General features: G+C 46.0%; 2 protein-coding genes across 2 annotated transcripts in view; one reads left to right on the top strand and one right to left on the bottom strand.

Annotated features, from left to right (window-relative positions):
* The window catches only part of KIF4A (kinesin family member 4A), a 19,008-nt gene extending 7,964 nt beyond the window's left edge, over positions 1-11,044 (top strand). The window contains 17 exon segments of the mRNA XM_026848505.1: positions 94-142; positions 866-993; positions 1,289-1,433; positions 1,897-2,007; positions 2,753-2,836; positions 3,423-3,536; positions 3,783-3,938; positions 4,314-4,408; positions 4,831-4,960; positions 5,782-5,952; positions 6,338-6,445; positions 7,193-7,270; positions 7,364-7,465; positions 8,135-8,296; positions 9,585-9,704; positions 10,376-10,498; positions 10,847-11,044. Coding sequence (XP_026704306.1) covers positions 94-142; positions 866-993; positions 1,289-1,433; positions 1,897-2,007; positions 2,753-2,836; positions 3,423-3,536; positions 3,783-3,938; positions 4,314-4,408; positions 4,831-4,960; positions 5,782-5,952; positions 6,338-6,445; positions 7,193-7,270; positions 7,364-7,465; positions 8,135-8,296; positions 9,585-9,704; positions 10,376-10,498; positions 10,847-11,044 — 2,074 coding nt within the window.
* Positions 11,045-12,874: 1,830 nt separating this feature from the next.
* TAF9B (TATA-box binding protein associated factor 9b) lies at positions 12,875-16,415 on the bottom strand. The gene is made up of 6 exons (XM_026848826.1): positions 16,390-16,415; positions 16,056-16,263; positions 15,845-15,979; positions 15,018-15,099; positions 14,105-14,218; positions 12,875-13,747 (listed from the first exon to the last, which is right to left on the bottom strand). The coding sequence occupies exons 1-6, from the start codon at positions 16,413-16,415 to the stop codon at positions 13,581-13,583; spliced, it is 732 nt and encodes a 243-aa protein (XP_026704627.1). The 3' UTR covers positions 12,875-13,580.
* Positions 16,416-16,906: the final 491 nt, after the last annotated feature.

The following is a 16,906-nucleotide window of genomic DNA, read 5'->3' as shown; positions in this document are numbered from 1 at the left end:
GGAGAGAAGGGAGCAGATCTGTCCTCTCATGAGCATGTTCTTAATGGTCTATTTCCGTAAGCTGGGTCGCTGCCCCCTTGGGTGTAGGGTGAGTTAACTACATGAGTCAGCAGAGAAGGTGGGGAATGACCATGCCCAGCTGGCTACAAACAGCTCTACCACCAGAAGATGGTCTTTTCCCTGCAATGAGCTGTTAGCCACTACCAGTTCTTTGTGAAATGGGCTTCTCTGCTTTTTGCTCAGAGGCTTGCTTGGCCATACGAAGCCAAACTGCAAGTACTCATCGTTAGCTAACTGAAAGGAGGGTGCAGAGAGCTGAGTCTCTTTAACCAAGTAGTAAGCGATAGGACAAGAGGGAATGGCCTCAAGCTGCCCAGGGCAGGGTCAGGCTGGCTCTGAGGAAGGATTTCTGTGCAGAAGGGGCTGTTGGGCGTTGGAATGGGCTGCCCAGGGCAGGGGGGAGTCCCCGGGATCCCTGGAGGGGTTGAAGAGTCGGGCTGAGCCAGCGCTGAGGGATCTGGGGGAGTTGGGAACGGTCAGGGGGAGGCTCATGGTTGGGCTGGAGGAGCTGCGAGGGCTTTTCCAACCCAGATGATTCCGGGATTCTGTTACCTCTCACAGTACAGCCAGCTGAGCTGGCTTCCCCTGTGTTGGGATTGCCTGTCACTGAAATTGTTCAGCCATAACTTTTTGTCACCGTGGTTTTGTGGACTAAGATTTCAGGGTACAACAGACTAAGTCTTTGGACATTCATACTGCTTTTAGACAAGGTGGCTTGCATCCTGTTGGAAAGCAGTGTGGTTTCTCGAGGCCTCCTGCCTTAAAGTGATGCCTCAGAGTGTAGTTTCAAGGTTTTTATTTGGAGACTTATTACTCTTGTCCTTTCTAGACTAATATCAAAGATCTGGAATCGGAGGTCAGCAGTTTGCAAAAAGAAAAGGAGGAGTTGATCCTTGCTCTGCACATGGCAAAGAAGGATGTCAACCATGCCAAGTAAGCCAACTACATGAGCTGTGTGGCTTAGAGCACTGAAAATTGTGTTAAAATTCACGGTCTTGCACATTTACTATTTGTAAAAGCTCTTATTTTGATGCAAACGCATCTCTTTAACATGCCTTGGGAGTTGCATGAATCGCAGAGAAGCTTGATAGTGGGCTTTTGTCAGTGGGGAAGATAACTGCTTCATTTTTCATGAGGTGACTCTAAAGTCGGGGAGTACTTGTTTGACAGTAACTGGGGGGACTTTTTGAAGTGTGGTCTTTTTTTTTGAATTTTTTTTTTTTAACAGGCTGAGTGAACGGCGTCGGAAAAGACTTCAGGAGTTGGAGGGGCAAATTAATGAGCTGAAGAAAAAGCTGAATGAGCAATCGAAGCTCTTAAAGCTGAAGGAATCTACAGAACGCACTGTTTCCAAACTGAACCAGGAGATCAGGGTAACTAACCTTAGCATGGAGTTCTCAGACTTGCTCCACTGTAGATAAAGCAGCTTCCAGACAGAAGACAGTCACTTTGGTTTTTAGGCCGAGAACACCAGGTTTTGGCAAGACTCCTTACTGTAATACAATAGGCAGGTGGCTACTGAGATTGCAGGGATAGAAGTCCAAAGTGTTTTCTAGCTGTCCTGATAATTTATTGCCTCAACTGCATCGCTTGACTTCCCTTTGATTCGATGTGTGTACTGTGCATGTGTTAGTCTTCCCTTTATGCCTTAAAAGGTTAATTCCTGGGTTTTAGGACTTTGAAATCGTCCTTAGGCGTGTCCTCTGAGTGGGCAGCACTCTGTAGTATTTCCTGCCTGCCACCCCCTGCCCCTGACAGACCCGCTAGGGAAATGTAGGTTGAAACTACCCAGAGTGCAAATCCTGGACGGTTCTTCCAGCCTCTTCTATTTTTCAGGAAATGAAAAGCCAGAGGGTGCAGCTAATGCGCCAAATGAAAGATGATGCTGAGAAATTCAGGCAGTGGAAACAACAGAAGGACAAGGAAGTGATCCAGCTAAAAGAACGGGTGAGCAAACAATAAGTCCCCAAACTGTACCTCCCTCCGAGGAGTGAAACAAATCATTAAAGCGTTTGCTGCAAGGCTTTGTTTAACTAGCAAGCATCTGAAACCTCTGGGGAGCGCTTTGAAGATAATGTTAGTTCATATGGCTGCCACCTTTCGTCAGTTGTCGTAAATGGGCTTGCTTGCTTATCTCTGGAGATCTTAGAACTCTCAACACAGTTGTCATGATACAGCTCTGAAGCAGAAGGCAAAAATATTTTTAAGTATTAAACGTTGTAGGGTTTGGCCACAGAATGGGAGGTATGAACTTTCAAAGGAATATTGGATCTGCAGGTAAACAGCATTGATAATGAAATCCAGCTGCTTGTAGCAGTCAAGTGTAATGGGCAGCAAACATCTGGACCTCGAGTTCTGGTCTGACAGGAATTCTTACTGCAACAAGTTTGTTCCTTAGTGCTTTGGGACGCTGAGTCTTCAACTTTTGGTTTGCAGGCTCTTACAGGCTACAGGCTCCTAAACCTTTTTAAGGGGAAGTGTGAAGCCCCTTTTAGTCACTTTAAGCTGAACATCTTTTTGATCCGAGACACTACACGGCTTAAGCTTGTAACGATCAGTGAAATCATTATCGTGAATACATTTGCAGAATAGCAAATGTAATTATTCTGTTCCCAGAAGTGTGAAACTGGCCATAGATATTAATGTGACTTTTTTTTTTTTTCCCATCTGTCTTAACCTTATTTCCCTGCAGGATCGCAAGAGACAATATGAGCTACTGAAGCTAGAACGAGATTTCCAGAAGCAGGCCAACGTACTTCGGCGCAAAACAGAAGAGGTAAGGAGCCAACATCTGCTAGAAACTCCTGACCAATTCCTAAAGGTCTGCAAAGTGTGGCTGGAGGTTGTCATAAGCTATGCAGAAACTTCTTAAAAGCAGTTTGGAGGCTTAGAAATAGGTGCTTTTCTTTCTGTAGAAAAATATCGTGCTTCTCTGAGGGACTCTAGTTAAATCTGCTCCTTAAAGACTCAATTACCCTTTGAGCATCAGGCTGCTGTGGCAAATCTGTTACAGCTCAGCAGTGTGAAATGAGCTTGGGTGGTGGGTATGCTAGATTGCAGTTAAAAATTCTTTCAGGACATCTGTATAGAAGAAATGCACCTTGAAACCATCGTTTTGGATGCTGTCTTCTACCTTTAGGCCTAGAAGCAACCTTTAGGCCTTGAAACTGGGCGTCAGCAAAGGGACTAAGGTCAAGAGCTCTAGTCATCGCTTAATCCTAAAGTTGTTCTGAGTGCATTAACCTTACGCTCTCTTCTCCTTGCCTCAGTCTCTGGCTTGCGCTGTGAATGCCTCATGTTTTCAGCCACTGCGGGTTAAATGAAGTAACTACTGTTCAGCTTTTGTGTAAAATGTTTTGCAGGCAGCGGCCGCAAACAAGCGCCTAAAGGATGCTCTGCAGAAACAACGGGAGGCTGCAGATAAACGGAAGGAAACTCAGAATCGGGGAATGGAAGGAGTTGCTGCACGAGTAAAGGTGGGTGACGGTGTTGTGCGTTCCAACGAACAGCGGGCAGGCTCAGCTTTGTTAACCCGGCTGGTGCTGATGGGCTCTGGCTGGGGAGCAGAGGGGAGGGAGATGGGCTTTCGTATTAAGGGAGGCAACGTGATTATTCAAGTTATCCGTGAAGGCATTTCAGAGAAGGTTTCAGTCCTGAAGTTGAGACTACGATGAACACTATGCTAATTTTGGGGGCTTTCACGTTTTTATTTTTTCTTTCAGAGCTGGCTTGCAAATGAAGTAGAGGTTCTCGTTAGTACTGAAGAGGCTCGGCGGCACCTTGCAGACCTGCTGGAGGACAGAAAGATCTTGGCACAGGAGCTCCTTCAGCTTAAAGAGAAGAAAGAGGCTGGGGAAAACCCACCTCTAAAGCTCCGGGTAAGAGAGAGACAAATGCCATTTTCCCTGTCCCACACCTCTGGCTGTTCCTCAAGTTCTGTCACTTCTTTCCTCCTATTTGACCTTTTTCCCTCAGAGGGTTGGGATGGAAGAAAGGGTTAATGTTGTTACTGTCCTCGGGCATGTTGGGGAACAGAGTTGCTGAAGTAACTTGAGAATCTGGTGGATGTGAGCGGGTCACACCCCTTATTAAGGACTTGATGCTTTTGGGAAGGAGCAATGGAATTTAAGCTATGAAGAGATACTTGGAGACATTTATAATAGTGTGGCTCCTCTTTGCTGAAATGTCTGTGTGTGAAGGGCCAGTCTTGTTCTTGTTCTTCAATTTCTTCACCTATTGCTGCAATTCTTTAGAGACGCACCTACGCCGTTGAAGACTGGCAGGCATCAGAGATGGACCTTTCCATATCAAAGCAGATAGAAAGCCTGGAAACTGAGATGGGGCTCAGGTAAGGAGTACAACTGATTTGCACAGCCTTGCTTTCATTTGTGTTTTTTTCCCCTCACCTCTATCTACAACTGTCCTGTGAAACAGACAAAGAAAAATAACTTAAACACTGGCACTAAAAATAAGACCATGTGGTTTTTGTGGTTTGAATTTTTTCGAAATGTGAGGCTATGACTGTCACTTAAATTACTTTTCTTGCCTGTGAGTGTCTCTGCATGAGGAAACGCTGTGCTTTTGGTGGGAAGTGTGGAGGGGAGGAGACACTCCCAGGTACAGCATTGCAGACTCCAGCTGCTCGACTGAGCAGTCAAACTTTGAACTTGAACTATTTTGTCTAAAATCCTGGTAACAGTCATCTTAGCCCAGAGCCTAGCCCAGGTTTTCTCCCATGTTGTAACCTCAAATACATGTGTTCTTCTAAAGGAGTGCCCAGATAGCTGATCTACAGCAGAAACTCTTAGACGCAGACAACGGAGATCGTGCGAAGCAGCGCTGGGACACTATTGCAACAATTCTAGAGGCTAAATGTGCCCTGAAGTATCTCCTTGGAGAGGTAAATTGTGAATTGTCCTATTTTATCACTAAAACAAAGGCTCTAACCAGGAGTGAAAGGAAGTGACTAACAGGCTGACAGCAGAGATGAATTCAGGTGAATCAGGTTTATTTCCCTCACAACTTGTGGTTAAAATATTCTCCTGAACTCTGTAGATCACTGGGGAGTGAAATCCAAAAAACAAGGAAGAAGGAAATGGAATAGCCATGGGTCTGGAGATAGCAGCTAAAGCTGTGCTTACAGAAGGCTTGTGTGGGAACAGTAAAAGGGAAGAGACAAATTTCAGAAGTGGAAGGGGAAAAAAGTACCTAAAAATACTTCCTGAATAAGTAGGCAGTCTGCAGGGAATCAAGGGGAGTACTCTGAGGTCAGTGTGTAGGCAGTTTGAGATGGGAGAACAAGACGGGGGAAAAGAATAGGAATTGGGATGATGTGGAATCAAGGAAAGAGCAACTGGATGGCAGAATTATTTACTAGTTCCTGGTGCTTGGAAACTAAAGGTAAAAAAAATAACAGGGCTAATATGGGAGAATATTCATTTTTGGGGTCTCCCCCCAAGTACTTGGATTTCATTCGCCACAGAAAAGGAGATTAACCTAGAACTGTTAGCAGGACCTCCTGCTGCCTGTTCTGCATTTCCGTAGTGGTGGTCCAGTGCTGAATCTCTCGTCTCCTTGTGGCTGATGGCCAGCGCAGCCCTGCGGGTGGCTGGGAGCGAGGCTGGCACTCTTCACCTTGGGGCTGCAGCGTGTCTGTCCCGACAGACGTTATGAAATGCAGAACTCGTGGAGCCAAGTGATCGTCTTGCTTTTGTCTTTCAGCTGGTCTCCTCCAAAGTGCAGGAAAGCAAGTTGGAGAGCAGCCTTCAGCAGAGTAAAGCCAACTGTTCAGACATACAAAAGATGCTGATTGAAGAGCGAAACCACATGACAGAGATGGAGGCCGAGTTCCAAAATCAGCTTTTGGTGCAGGAACAACACCACCAGGAAAAGGTAAAACAGAAGTGATAGAAATCTTGTGTCTTGAGTTTGTGTCTTGAGACTCTGATTCCTAAATCTGCTCAGAGATAAAAGGCCGAGGGGATGTGCTGAAACCAACCTGTCTGTATGTCTGGTCAAGATTTGTTATTCTTACAGAGGGTTAACAAAAATCTCCCTTTTAGTCTTTTGTCCCGTGCAATTTTTGTCATTCAATAACTTTTCACAGTGCTTTAAGTGAGGCTATTACACCTGAGCACAAGGTAACTTTTAAAGTAGATCAGGGTGGAATCAAAGTGGCAGTAAAAATCTTTCTGAAATTGTCCCAGCCTTTGATGCCTGGGCTGCCAGATGTGTCTTTAGGAATTCACACCCACTTGCTCTATTAATTCGCTTTTAGGTTCTGTACCTGCTTAGCCAATTCCAGCAAAAAGAAGCAGCAGAGAAGAAACTGGAAGATTCGCTAAGTGAGCAAGAGAAACAGCTGCAAGAGCGACTCAGGTTCCAGGTAGAGTGTCTGGATGTGGCTGGGGGGAGGCTGTGCTCACAGGGCTGTGAACTTGGAGCGGTGACTTTAGAATGAGGAAGGTGCTGAAGGATTGAAGACCATCTCTATTTGTCACCAAGATTGTTCAGTTCGGGTGGGTGCAGGGGATAGTTGCTCTTGAATAAGCCTGTGTGGGTTTTTTATTCTTATGTATTTTTCATTAAATAGACATAAACACAGGAGTGAGGCCTGCCACAGTCTGACCAGCTCACACAAACTTGCCCCGTGCTCAGAACACCGTTGGTGCGGGCACGGAACGGGCTGTTGGTGCTCTGCTGTGCTATCAGCAATGGAGGAGCTTTAGCTTGATTGTTACAAGCTGCACCTTGTCTTCTCACTAAGAGAATTAAGTGGTGTAGCAAGCTCCTGGGGAAGGGCGTGTTTAGTGATGTAGTAAAGCAAAATCGGTCCCAGGTGCACCTAATCTGGAGATAAACCTTAGAAACAGAGGGAGCTTTAGATCTTAGATGGTTGCTCTGAAAGGACTAAATTCTCTCCACTGTATTGGCAATGCCATGCCTAAAACCAGGTAGCTTTCCAGGTAGCACTACTGACTTTCCTGATCAGTCAGAGCTGATCTCCTGTTGGAGAATCTAAAGCAGCCCCTTTGATCTCTCAAGAAAGATCCAAATAGAAAAAATCTGTCCTAGACAACTCTTTGTGCTACCCCCACATAAACCTACAGATTTCACCCTGCTTTGCCAACAGGAGGAAGAGCTGGAGAAAATGAGGGAGATCTGTGAGAAGAACCAAGAACTTCTCCAGGAAAATGACACTCTTAAACAGGTAGAGATCTGTACAGACATCGGTTGCAAGAGCTTCTTGACAGTTGGGTCAATGTATTTTTGCAAAACTGACTGGTTTTGTCCTCCTTAACAGAAACTGCTGCTCCTTCAAGTTGCCAGTGGACAGAAGCTCCGTCACATTCAGAAAATTCCATCCGAGTCCCCAGATTCTTCTTTTGATTATATTCCACCCAAAGTAAAGATTCTGCAGTTTTCATGCTTGTGTTGTACCTGGGTTCTTTCCAAAAGTTAATGTTGGTTATTAATAATCGATTTCTTTCTCCCAAGTTGCTCCTTACAGAGCACGTTCTGCTTTTTGAAGTAGGCCTGTTCTCTACTTCAGACACTCCTTAAGGTTTCTGTCTTCAGAATACTTCTGGAACTAGCTTGCACTAGTTTTTAGATCTTTTTTTAAAAAAATAAAAGGTCAACAGAACCCCAAATTTGTTTCCTTAGTCTAATTAGGTCCAACTCTGTGGTTTTGGTAATCCAGGTGTCTGTAGCATTTCCAATCTCTGAATCATGGAGCAAGGCATCTGTCACAGAAAACTTAATCATTGCCTTGCAAAAGAGCCAAATCTTAGTGCTGGGAGGAATAAATGCTTTAAAACTATTTTGTCAAGACTGTGACACAAATCTGTTACATTTCCAAGGATTTGTCAACTCTGGCAGTTTAAATTTGACTGATCGACTTTTTAATGCTATTTGATTATTTTACTTTTCAATCTCTTCCCTAACCCTGCAGCCACCTTGGCTAGCTGAGGGGGCTGGAGCTGTGGTGGTGGGACTCTGAAGTGCCTTAATAAAATGTAAAACCCACTGTTATTTCTTCTGGGGCCTCAACCCTTGTACCTTCTGTGTGTAGCCAAAGACTCGCCGGCAAACGTCAGCAAAACCTCGTGCACCGACCCCAGAAGTGGATGTGGAAGAGCTGTTCTCTGACTCGGGGGAGTCCGGAGGGGAGATGGAGGATGCAGACTGGGTTCCGGTTAAAGCAGTCAGAGGAGCAAAGAAAAACATGATGGGGGTAAGATGATCCAGTTATCTTTGACTTGTTATTACCTACTAGGGAATCACTTGCCTATATCCCTGAGGATCTCGTATGTGTACAGAGAAACAGCGAGATTGGTCTGAAAAGCCTTAATAGGATAGGACTGCTGGCCTTGGTGATTTATGATCTGACAAAGCAAAAGCTGCCTACAGCCATCAATAGCTTCCTAAATACTCTTTCACTGGCCAAATCATCTCCTACAACAAGACACTCATGTTCTGCCTTGCTACCTGTGGCTGAACCTGGCTTATATGTTTCAGCAGCAAAATAGCAAGCCCTAACAGCAGCTTTATTCCTTCATGGAGCTCCTTTTAGCGGGGGAAAAAAGGGATGTTCTGTCACGTCTCCCTGTGTCCTGTTCCCGCTGTGGTGTACTGTGGCTCCCAGTTGTGGTGGAAGCCTCAGCTTCCATCTTCTGTGTGTCGGCCTGGGCCTGGATCTCCAGCTCTCTGCTTGGTTAATCCCTGATGGGATGCAAGAGATGACTTGAATGTGCGAAACCCAAGTTGCTGGGAACCAGTGGGCCCCTTTGGGCTTAAAACTTCTATAAAGCTGCACCTCTGTTGTGAGCCGTGTTCTTCTTCCCCTTTCACAAAGGGGTAAATTATTGTGTGTTTCACTACTGAGCGACTGAAAACCTCAGCAGTTACCACAGAAAAGCTTATGGATTTTAAGGTCGAGTTTTAGTTCCTCTCATTGGAGCTTAACGTGATAAATTCTGACCTACAGTACTATTAGCGGTTTGGGAGAATTATTTTTTTGGGCCATGTTGCAGGAAGAGGGAAGGGTTTGTGCTTGGCACTTGGCTCTTCTGAGTTCCTTTACGTAGCCCAGTGGAACTCCAGTGCAAGTTACTGCTCGGTGCAGAGCCGTAGCTTGGAGCAGCTGGTGCATGTGGCCTGCTGCTGCTTCACGTACCCCGAGTAGCAAAGATTCCCTGAAGAAGTTAAATGGTCTCGCTGGAGGGCCCTCGCTGTGGTGACTCAGGTTTGCTTTCTGGTGTATAAATCTCGGCTTGTTTTACAGCCACGGAAAGCAGCATCCTGCCGGATAACTTGCAGTCGGATTATTTTGGGGATACTGAAGCAAGAGTTGGCTCTAGGTGGAAAGACCTTGTTGCTTTTCCTGGTGTGCAGGAAACAACAAAAGGTTCCCGGCAGCCTGGGGGCTGGTCCTGTCCTTTAGGTGCTGACAGCTGTGGCAATCCAGACGCTGTCTAGAAAACCCTGCAGCTCTTCCTGCACAGAACTCTTCTCTCATTTAGTGCTCGTGCAAGGGCCGGTGTGGAAACAGGCAGTGTGGCTGCAGGAAGCAGAAGGTGGGCTGCACTCAGCGCTGCAGCTGCGACTCGGCAAAGTGCAGAAATAGAGACCCCGGCGTGCGGGTGAGTAGTGCTGGGTCTGTGGGTGCCGGAGAGGAGTGCGGGAGCACTTACACTGGCAGTGGACAGGACCAGTCTGTGAGCTAAAGCTTAGGCACCTCTGAAATACTTGTAAATGTTGCTGTAATTCAGGGTTTATCTATGGTAACTGAGTACAAAGTTTTCTGCTGCAGTACCAGGCTCTTGCACTAAATACGGGACACGGTGCAATTTCCTAAGTCACACCGATTTACCTACTGCCAGTTGTCAGCCACAAATCTGAGGACAAACAATTTAAATCTTATCTTTTGCCTCTGGTAATTAAAAATTGTATCTTTAGCTTCAGACGGCACAAAAACTTAACTAATTTTCAGATGTTATCCCTTCCATTCTTTAAAAAAATATTTGGGGAGGGGGGTTTGGCATCAGAGGTTCATGACCAACTGATGCTCGTTAGAACTCTTGCTGAAAAAGTCTGCCTTGCTCTTGGATCTTAGAGGTTTGGAGACCTCCCATTAGTAATTCTTTAATTATTAACTATCACATGAAACCAAGTTGCCTGACAGGCATCTTGTACTAGGAATTAATCTGCAGCTGGAGAGAAGGGGGCTCAGGGACCCCTCGTATTTCTCCAGCCGTTAGGGAGGGGAGGGATGGATATTGTACAAGTGCTTCAAAACAGTACTGCCCCTCAGGATGCTGTGCTGTGTGAGGACCAAACAAGGGACTCGGAAGGTTCCTTCAAACTGGAAGACCCCACTGAAGTGACAGCAGGAGAGACCTTCTTCCAGCCTGTGTGTGTCACACCCACAACAAAGGTACTGCCCCAAGCTGTGAGGATGAACAGTGGTGCTGAGCCCCAGCCTTAAAGAGAAAACCCCAGACAAGAAAATTTGCAAGGAAATTCTGAACAGATCAGCTTTCAAGCCAGCTTGTATTTAAATCTTGAGTCTGCTGAATTCTTAAGTTTTTGTGGCAAAGTTATAGTATGAAAAATGGATTCACTTTTAGACCTTCTGCACGCTATTCCTGCTGTTGTCTCTTCCTGCTCAGCCCATGAATTTCTAATTACAATTTTGACTTAAGGAATTAAGCAACTCTCTAACCCTAACCCTGAATCAGGGCACTGACCAACCCCAGAACCTTCTTCCTTGCTCTTCTGCCAGGTCCTGAAAGACATCACAGACCAAGACATGTTAGTGAAGAAGCCCAGCGCTGCTGCTGCTGCTGCTGCTTCCCTGCCTGTGAGAGATGAGGAGTCCCAAGAGAACCAGGTACTGCTTGTAAAGAAAAAGAAGAGAATGCTGAGTAGCAATGGCAGCTTCTTCTCGGGTTGCACCCCGATCAAAGAGGAGCATAACTGAGCCTGGGAGAGTCTGCGTTGTGCTCTGCTTCCTCGGACCACGTTGCTGGTGACTTCTTGAAGTGTTGGGATCTCTTGCAGCAGCTTCTGGTGTTGGCAAGGGAGTCAAACACTACTTCCTGCTAGATCATATCCAATTCTCTGTAAATATTTACATGTGTGGTCTGGGGCCAAGGGTAAGGAACATTTTCCTCTAGGATTTCTGTAGTGAGTGGAGGTGATTTATCCAGGTTCCCCATTCCAGCTGCCTTCCTCAGCCTGAGCTGTGAAAACGCTGGGTACAGCCACATCCGTAATCTTGACAGAACTTCGCATTTGCACTGGAACTGCGGGCACTGACTCTTCCAATGCAGCCTGAGGAACTGTTCCAAGCTCCTCTGGGAGCTGGGCTGGTGCTTGACCTCCAGGAGGCACGGGATAGTCTTAAATTAAATACAAAGTGGTCCCTTTTGGGTCTGTGCTCGATGAAGTTAACCTCCTAGCCCTCTGTGAATATTGTAGTCATTTTAACTTGGTTTTGTAGCTTTAATAAAGTAACTACTAAAAACCTCTGATGTTTGGTTTTGCATTATTGGGTACAATAGACCCCACAGACACTCAGGGCTTTCTGCAATAAAAATAAGTTACAGAACTGTTGCAGCAGTTGCCATTTGTCTTCTGTTACAAATAGTAGGATTCTGTTCTTGCTGCTCAGTCCTAATTTCTGAGTTGCAGTGTGAAGAAAAAAAATTTTTTTTTTCCTTCTACTGGTATTAGTGAGGCCTTTTCCTTACAGCTGGATGCTGCACTAGCACCGTACCTTGGGGAGCCCTCTGTCTTCTGCTGGGCCTTGGTGCAATATTGACCATTCTGTGCCTCCCCCCTGCCCTGGGCAGCCCCTTCCAACGCCCAACAGCCCCTTCTGCACAGAAATCCTTCCTCAGAGCCAGCCTGACCCTGCCCTGGGCAGCTTGAGGCCATTCCCTCGGGGCCTGGCACTGGGTCCCTCCCCTCTGCAGCCCAGGAGCTGTCAGACCTGCCTTTACTAAACACCAAAGGCTGACTGACAGCTTCCTCCCAAATACAATTAGTATTAATGAAGGAGCAGAGGAGTTTCCTTTTGCTCTTACAAGGAGGCAGGAGGGGTCAGGGCTGAGCAGGGCTCCTGGTGGGCTCTGCCTGACTGAGCCGAGCTCAGGGGTGCGTGTTGGGATCACAACCCTCACACTTCTAACTGCAGGCCTCCTTATACTTCCCAAGCATGTAAAGCTCCCTGAGGGCTGTAAGATGTTTGTTTCAAAGCAATTTAAACAAGCTTGTAAATCACAAGGATAGTGTCTGTGGATGTGTGTAATAAAAAAATGCATGTTACCTGGTGTGTGTGTGTTGTCAAATGTTGGGTGCTGTGTTACAAAAAGGGTGTCGGAGACTGTCTAAACACCTGTCTCTGCAGGAATGTGTGTGTATATATATATACAGCCATATGATATATAAAGGGTGGCTGGTTCTGTGCATGCATAATTAACTCTTACAGAGCTATATACACACACACTATATTCTCTGTGTACTGGGTATAGATATATAAAAGTGCACAATATGTATTATTGTATAATATATAAATACATCTAGATATGTAATATATAAATATTCTCTGTATACTGAGTATAGATCTATAAAAGATGTTTAATATATATTCTCTGTATACTATATATATAAAACTAGGTATATAAAGGTGTACAAGTGATACACATGTGCACATGTATGTACATACGTGTGTGTGTATAAAACCCCCAGCAACTTTCCCCTTGGCCGAGGCACTTACCCTGTTACAAACCACCCTGCCTGGTTATTGTTTCAGATATAAAACCACATTCAATTTATTCGGTCTTTAGCAGAACAGACTGGGGAGCCCGCCACGGCCCCGCGCAGCCAAGCTCCGGCGCTTCGCTGGCAACACGAAGTGACAGACAGAGGAGCGGCTCGTCAGAAATAAATAAAGAACAAACCTTGGCTGGGATTTTACCTCTTCCCTAACTTTTGAGCGGTGGGTACTGGCTCCAGCCAACAGAAACCCCTGTCTGCGGCAGCCCCTCCTCTGCTGCTCAGAGAATCCTCACACGGCCTGGAAACAACAAATGTATTTGGGGAAAAAACAAAAACGCTACATCCCGCCTCGCCCAGGACTCTTTTTGTGGTTATTTGAAATGAATATCTAGGTCACACCACTCCACAGTTTCTAAAAATTCTTTTTGCTTGGCCCAGGGCAGCACCCGGCTCACCAGACACGTCTCTCAGCAGTAAGGTGAGAGAGACGTGAAGGCTGTTCTGTGGGGTGCTGGCCACTGCTCCCCCTGCGCCCGGGGTTCAAAACACACGACAGGCTGCGGGAAAAGGGCAGCCGTGAGCTCATCTTTCCACAGGCAACGTTCTCCCTCTCGCCCCACGCCCAACTGCACTTTAACAGAGTATTTACATGCTCTCCCACCATTTACAAAGAATTCCTGGCAAAACCCCTGTCAGACTCAGTCTGAAGCACGGGAGGGGACCGGACAGTCTCTTCACAAATTATCGTAGTCATCATCATCTTCGTGCTTCCTCTTCAAGGGATTCGCTTCATTGGATGTGTTCTGGGACGACACCATATTTGTAGTGATAAGAATGTTCTTTGGTCCAATTAATGAAGGATTAATCAGAACATTCTGAACTGTCGGAGTAGTTGGTGTGGCTGTGGGAAAAAAAAAAAAAAAAGTTGAATGAAAAGCTTGAAAAAAATGACAGTTGATTTTCCCGCACTGAAACAGAACTTTCAAGCTAATAAAGCAGCATTCCACCAGAACATTCCGGGCTGAAAACCCTGGAATGATCCTGAGAGAAAAGGAATTCAAAATGGGAATAAAATCTAGAAGTTCGTGGCATGACCAGAGAGAGGACTGCTGGCCTCCCGTAAGGAGACACGAAAGATGAGCAATATTAAAGAACAGAAGAGGTGAACGAATTTCCCACATTATTATTATAAATTAATTTCTGTTCTACTAAAAAGAACGCCAGGAAGCGCTGCTGATCTTTACAGCTCGTGTTCTACCTGACTTGACAGCTGCCTGAGAAGACGGGATCTGTACAGTGAACCTCTGACCCGTCAGCGACACCGGGGCACCAACTTTTGTTGAGACAGACACTGTTTGTGCTGAAGGTGTACCTGGAATGAGAAACAACCCGGTCAGGAGATAAATGAAGAAAAAAACAAAAAACAAAAGAAAACAAACACCAAAACACACTAGCAGCTCATACATTTGCTTTCAAAGTGAAACCTATTATTTTCAAAGGAGCGGAGATTCCCAGAAACATCCTGACACTGGAGAGGCAGGAGTCACATTTCCAGGCTACACACACACACACACACACACTAATATTTAAGTGCACAGGCTCAGTCATAAATCTATGAACCTTTTAAAAATTGATTTAATTTAGTGCTATTTCACAGAACCATCTGGGTTGGAAAAGCCCCTGCAGCTCCTCCAGCCCAGCCATGACCCTCACCCTGACCCTTCCCAACTCCCCCAGACCCCTCAGCGCTGGCTCAGCCCGACTCTTCAACCCCTCCAGGGATCCCGGGGACTCCCCCCTGCCCTGGGCAGCCCATTCCAACGCCCAACAGCCCCTTCTGCACAGAAATCCTTCCTCAGAGCCAGTCTATTTGCAGTTCAGCGTAGTGTTACAGCAAGGAAAAAAAAACCTCAAAACTTTTATTTCTTGAACGGCCCCTTCACATACAGAAGTTATCACAAATACAAAATGAAACCAGACTGCCTCTATGTATGTATCAAAAGATCCCAATCATCTTTCTGAAATCAATTTCATTTTTCTCATGCTGTCAAACGAGCTCAGGTGACACCCAACATTTCCTCAGCAGCTGAAGCATGCTTTCAATTACTCCTCACTATTTTTATTTTCTCCATAAAATCACCATGAGAAACCCCAAGTGAGCTGTTTCCTACCTAAGGTGGGAGTGCTGGGCCGGCTGCTGACAGCACCAACACTCAGGCGCGGGACCGTTATTCTTCCTGCAGAGGAAGAGACCTGTTGAGAGGGAACACTCAGTTTAGCATCCCACGAGAAATGAACAGTTCTTAAAGTGAAAAAAATGAAACGGCTCTTCCTACAGAACCCAAAGAGGCTGTTTCACAGCAGTTCTCAAACTCCTCAGGGTGGGAATGTCACTGGTGTGAGCTGGAGAGCTCCCAGGCTGCTGAGCTGGCAAACAGCACTCCCCTCAATCAGGCGAGTTTCTACCCAAAAGCATAACTGGAACATTTTAATTATTATTCCACCAAACACCTAGCACCGAGGCACGTCCCATGCCAATATCTGGAAACTTAAGTTTAACTTTTAAGGTTTTTTTCTTTCAAATGGGGGAAATAAATATGAAATCTGAGACATTCAGCATTTTCCAGCCAGCAAAGAAAATCTTTTCCCTCTCAAGCAGAAACAACTGAGATATAAGCACAAAATACCCTTTAATATCTATACTAAAGCCTTGCTTTTTCCTTTTATAATCTGACATCCAACTTGGCAAATCTGCTTTAACAGTAAAAAAGCTCACAGATTCATTTTATAACACGCTCTGCAATGCAAACTAACCAGCAATAAGAATACCTGCACATCCCTAAAGACCACTGACCTAGTTTCAAACACTCTTTAGACACACACAGGTCTGCATATACCCACCCGTATCCTGCAGACGTGTGAAAAACTCCTAATTCCAACAATAATCCTGACAACAGTGTGGGCATTAGGTAAATCCTTCCCTGCCCAGAGCTCTTACCTTCTTCTGCAAGGACTTCAGCCTGTAGTTGGGAGCTGTCAAGCAGTATCTGTCAGGCGGGAGCCTAGGCCCAGAATAAGGCTTTATCAACGGCAGCGGTGTCTGATTTTTCTGCCTTGCGATATCTAACAAGAACTGGAGAGACAGGGTTACACTCCCACCCGCAGTCTTTTTCCCCGTGTCCTGTTATTATCAGCCCAGTTTTACTTACGTCTCTTGGAGGGGGAGATGTAAAGGACTGGTCAGTTCGACACTGGATTGCCAACCTCACGTCATCTGCATCGACGCTGAATTTCTTGGCGTGGCTCGAGTAAATTTTTGCGTCTTCCAGGATAGTAGTCACGTACCCTTTGAAAAATAAAACCTGGATTAAAAGAAAGAAACCTTCCCCCTCCCGATGCCACCCAAAACACTGCTTCCTCCAGGGTTATTTTGAAAGACTGACTCTGTCACTGAAAGCAGGAATAAACCTCTTAACCCCAACGCAGCATCAAGCAGCAGATATTTGTTGGGCGCCGGGTGCGTGGGGGATCATTCCTCCTCACGTGCACACCCTGAAACAAAAGTCCATCCTTTACATTCCTTAAATACGGGAATATTCATACATTTTCCGAGAACTCTCTGCCTTTCTGCTTATCTACTTTATTTACATAACTCTAGCTTTGCAAAACCACACTACACACGTGTGGGGGTCTCAGGTGATCGTTTGGGGAGTTGCCTCCTATTTCTTTTTCCCATTTATGGCCACGAGTCTTTTGGGGACAATTTCTCCTCCTCAGATGTTTCCCAACTCCGTTGTCTGGCCAAGATGTATCCGCCTTGTCTGAGCCGTTCTGCCGGGCTGCACCTATTCGGGAGGTTAGGATACCTTCTCCCTACACTTCAATCCCTCACCGGCCTTGTTAAATTCAACGTGAATCACTTATCCGGTAAAGGAACTTCTCAACAGCAGGGGAGCCCCTCCCAGGGAATCGCGACTGAAGACCGCATTTCCCTGCCCCACTCGGCGTTTCCCCGAGCACCTCGCCGCGCAGGGGCAGCGCTGCTGCCCGCCAGCCCCCG

This window comes from Athene cunicularia (genome assembly GCF_003259725.1).
Source record: "Athene cunicularia isolate RWA chromosome 4 unlocalized genomic scaffold, athCun1 chr4_part3, whole genome shotgun sequence".
In the NCBI taxonomy this organism is placed as follows: Eukaryota; Metazoa; Chordata; class Aves; order Strigiformes; family Strigidae; genus Athene; species Athene cunicularia.
Note: the sequence above shows the minus strand (reverse complement) of the source record. Positions and strands in the feature narration are given on the sequence as shown.

Excerpts from the sequence above, each read along its gene's own strand:
- TAF9B (XM_026848826.1), bottom strand. The coding sequence starts at position 16,415 with ATGGACTTTTGTTTCAGGGTGTGCAC. Across the intron at positions 16,264-16,389 it reads TTTTGTTTCAGGGTGTGCAC|GAAGCAGTGTTTTGGGTGGC; the intron begins GTGAGGAGGAAT and ends ATAACCCTGGAG. Across the intron at positions 14,219-15,017 it reads GCCCAGCACTCCCACCTTAG|GTACACCTTCAGCACAAACA; the intron begins GTAGGAAACAGC and ends TTCTCATTCCAG.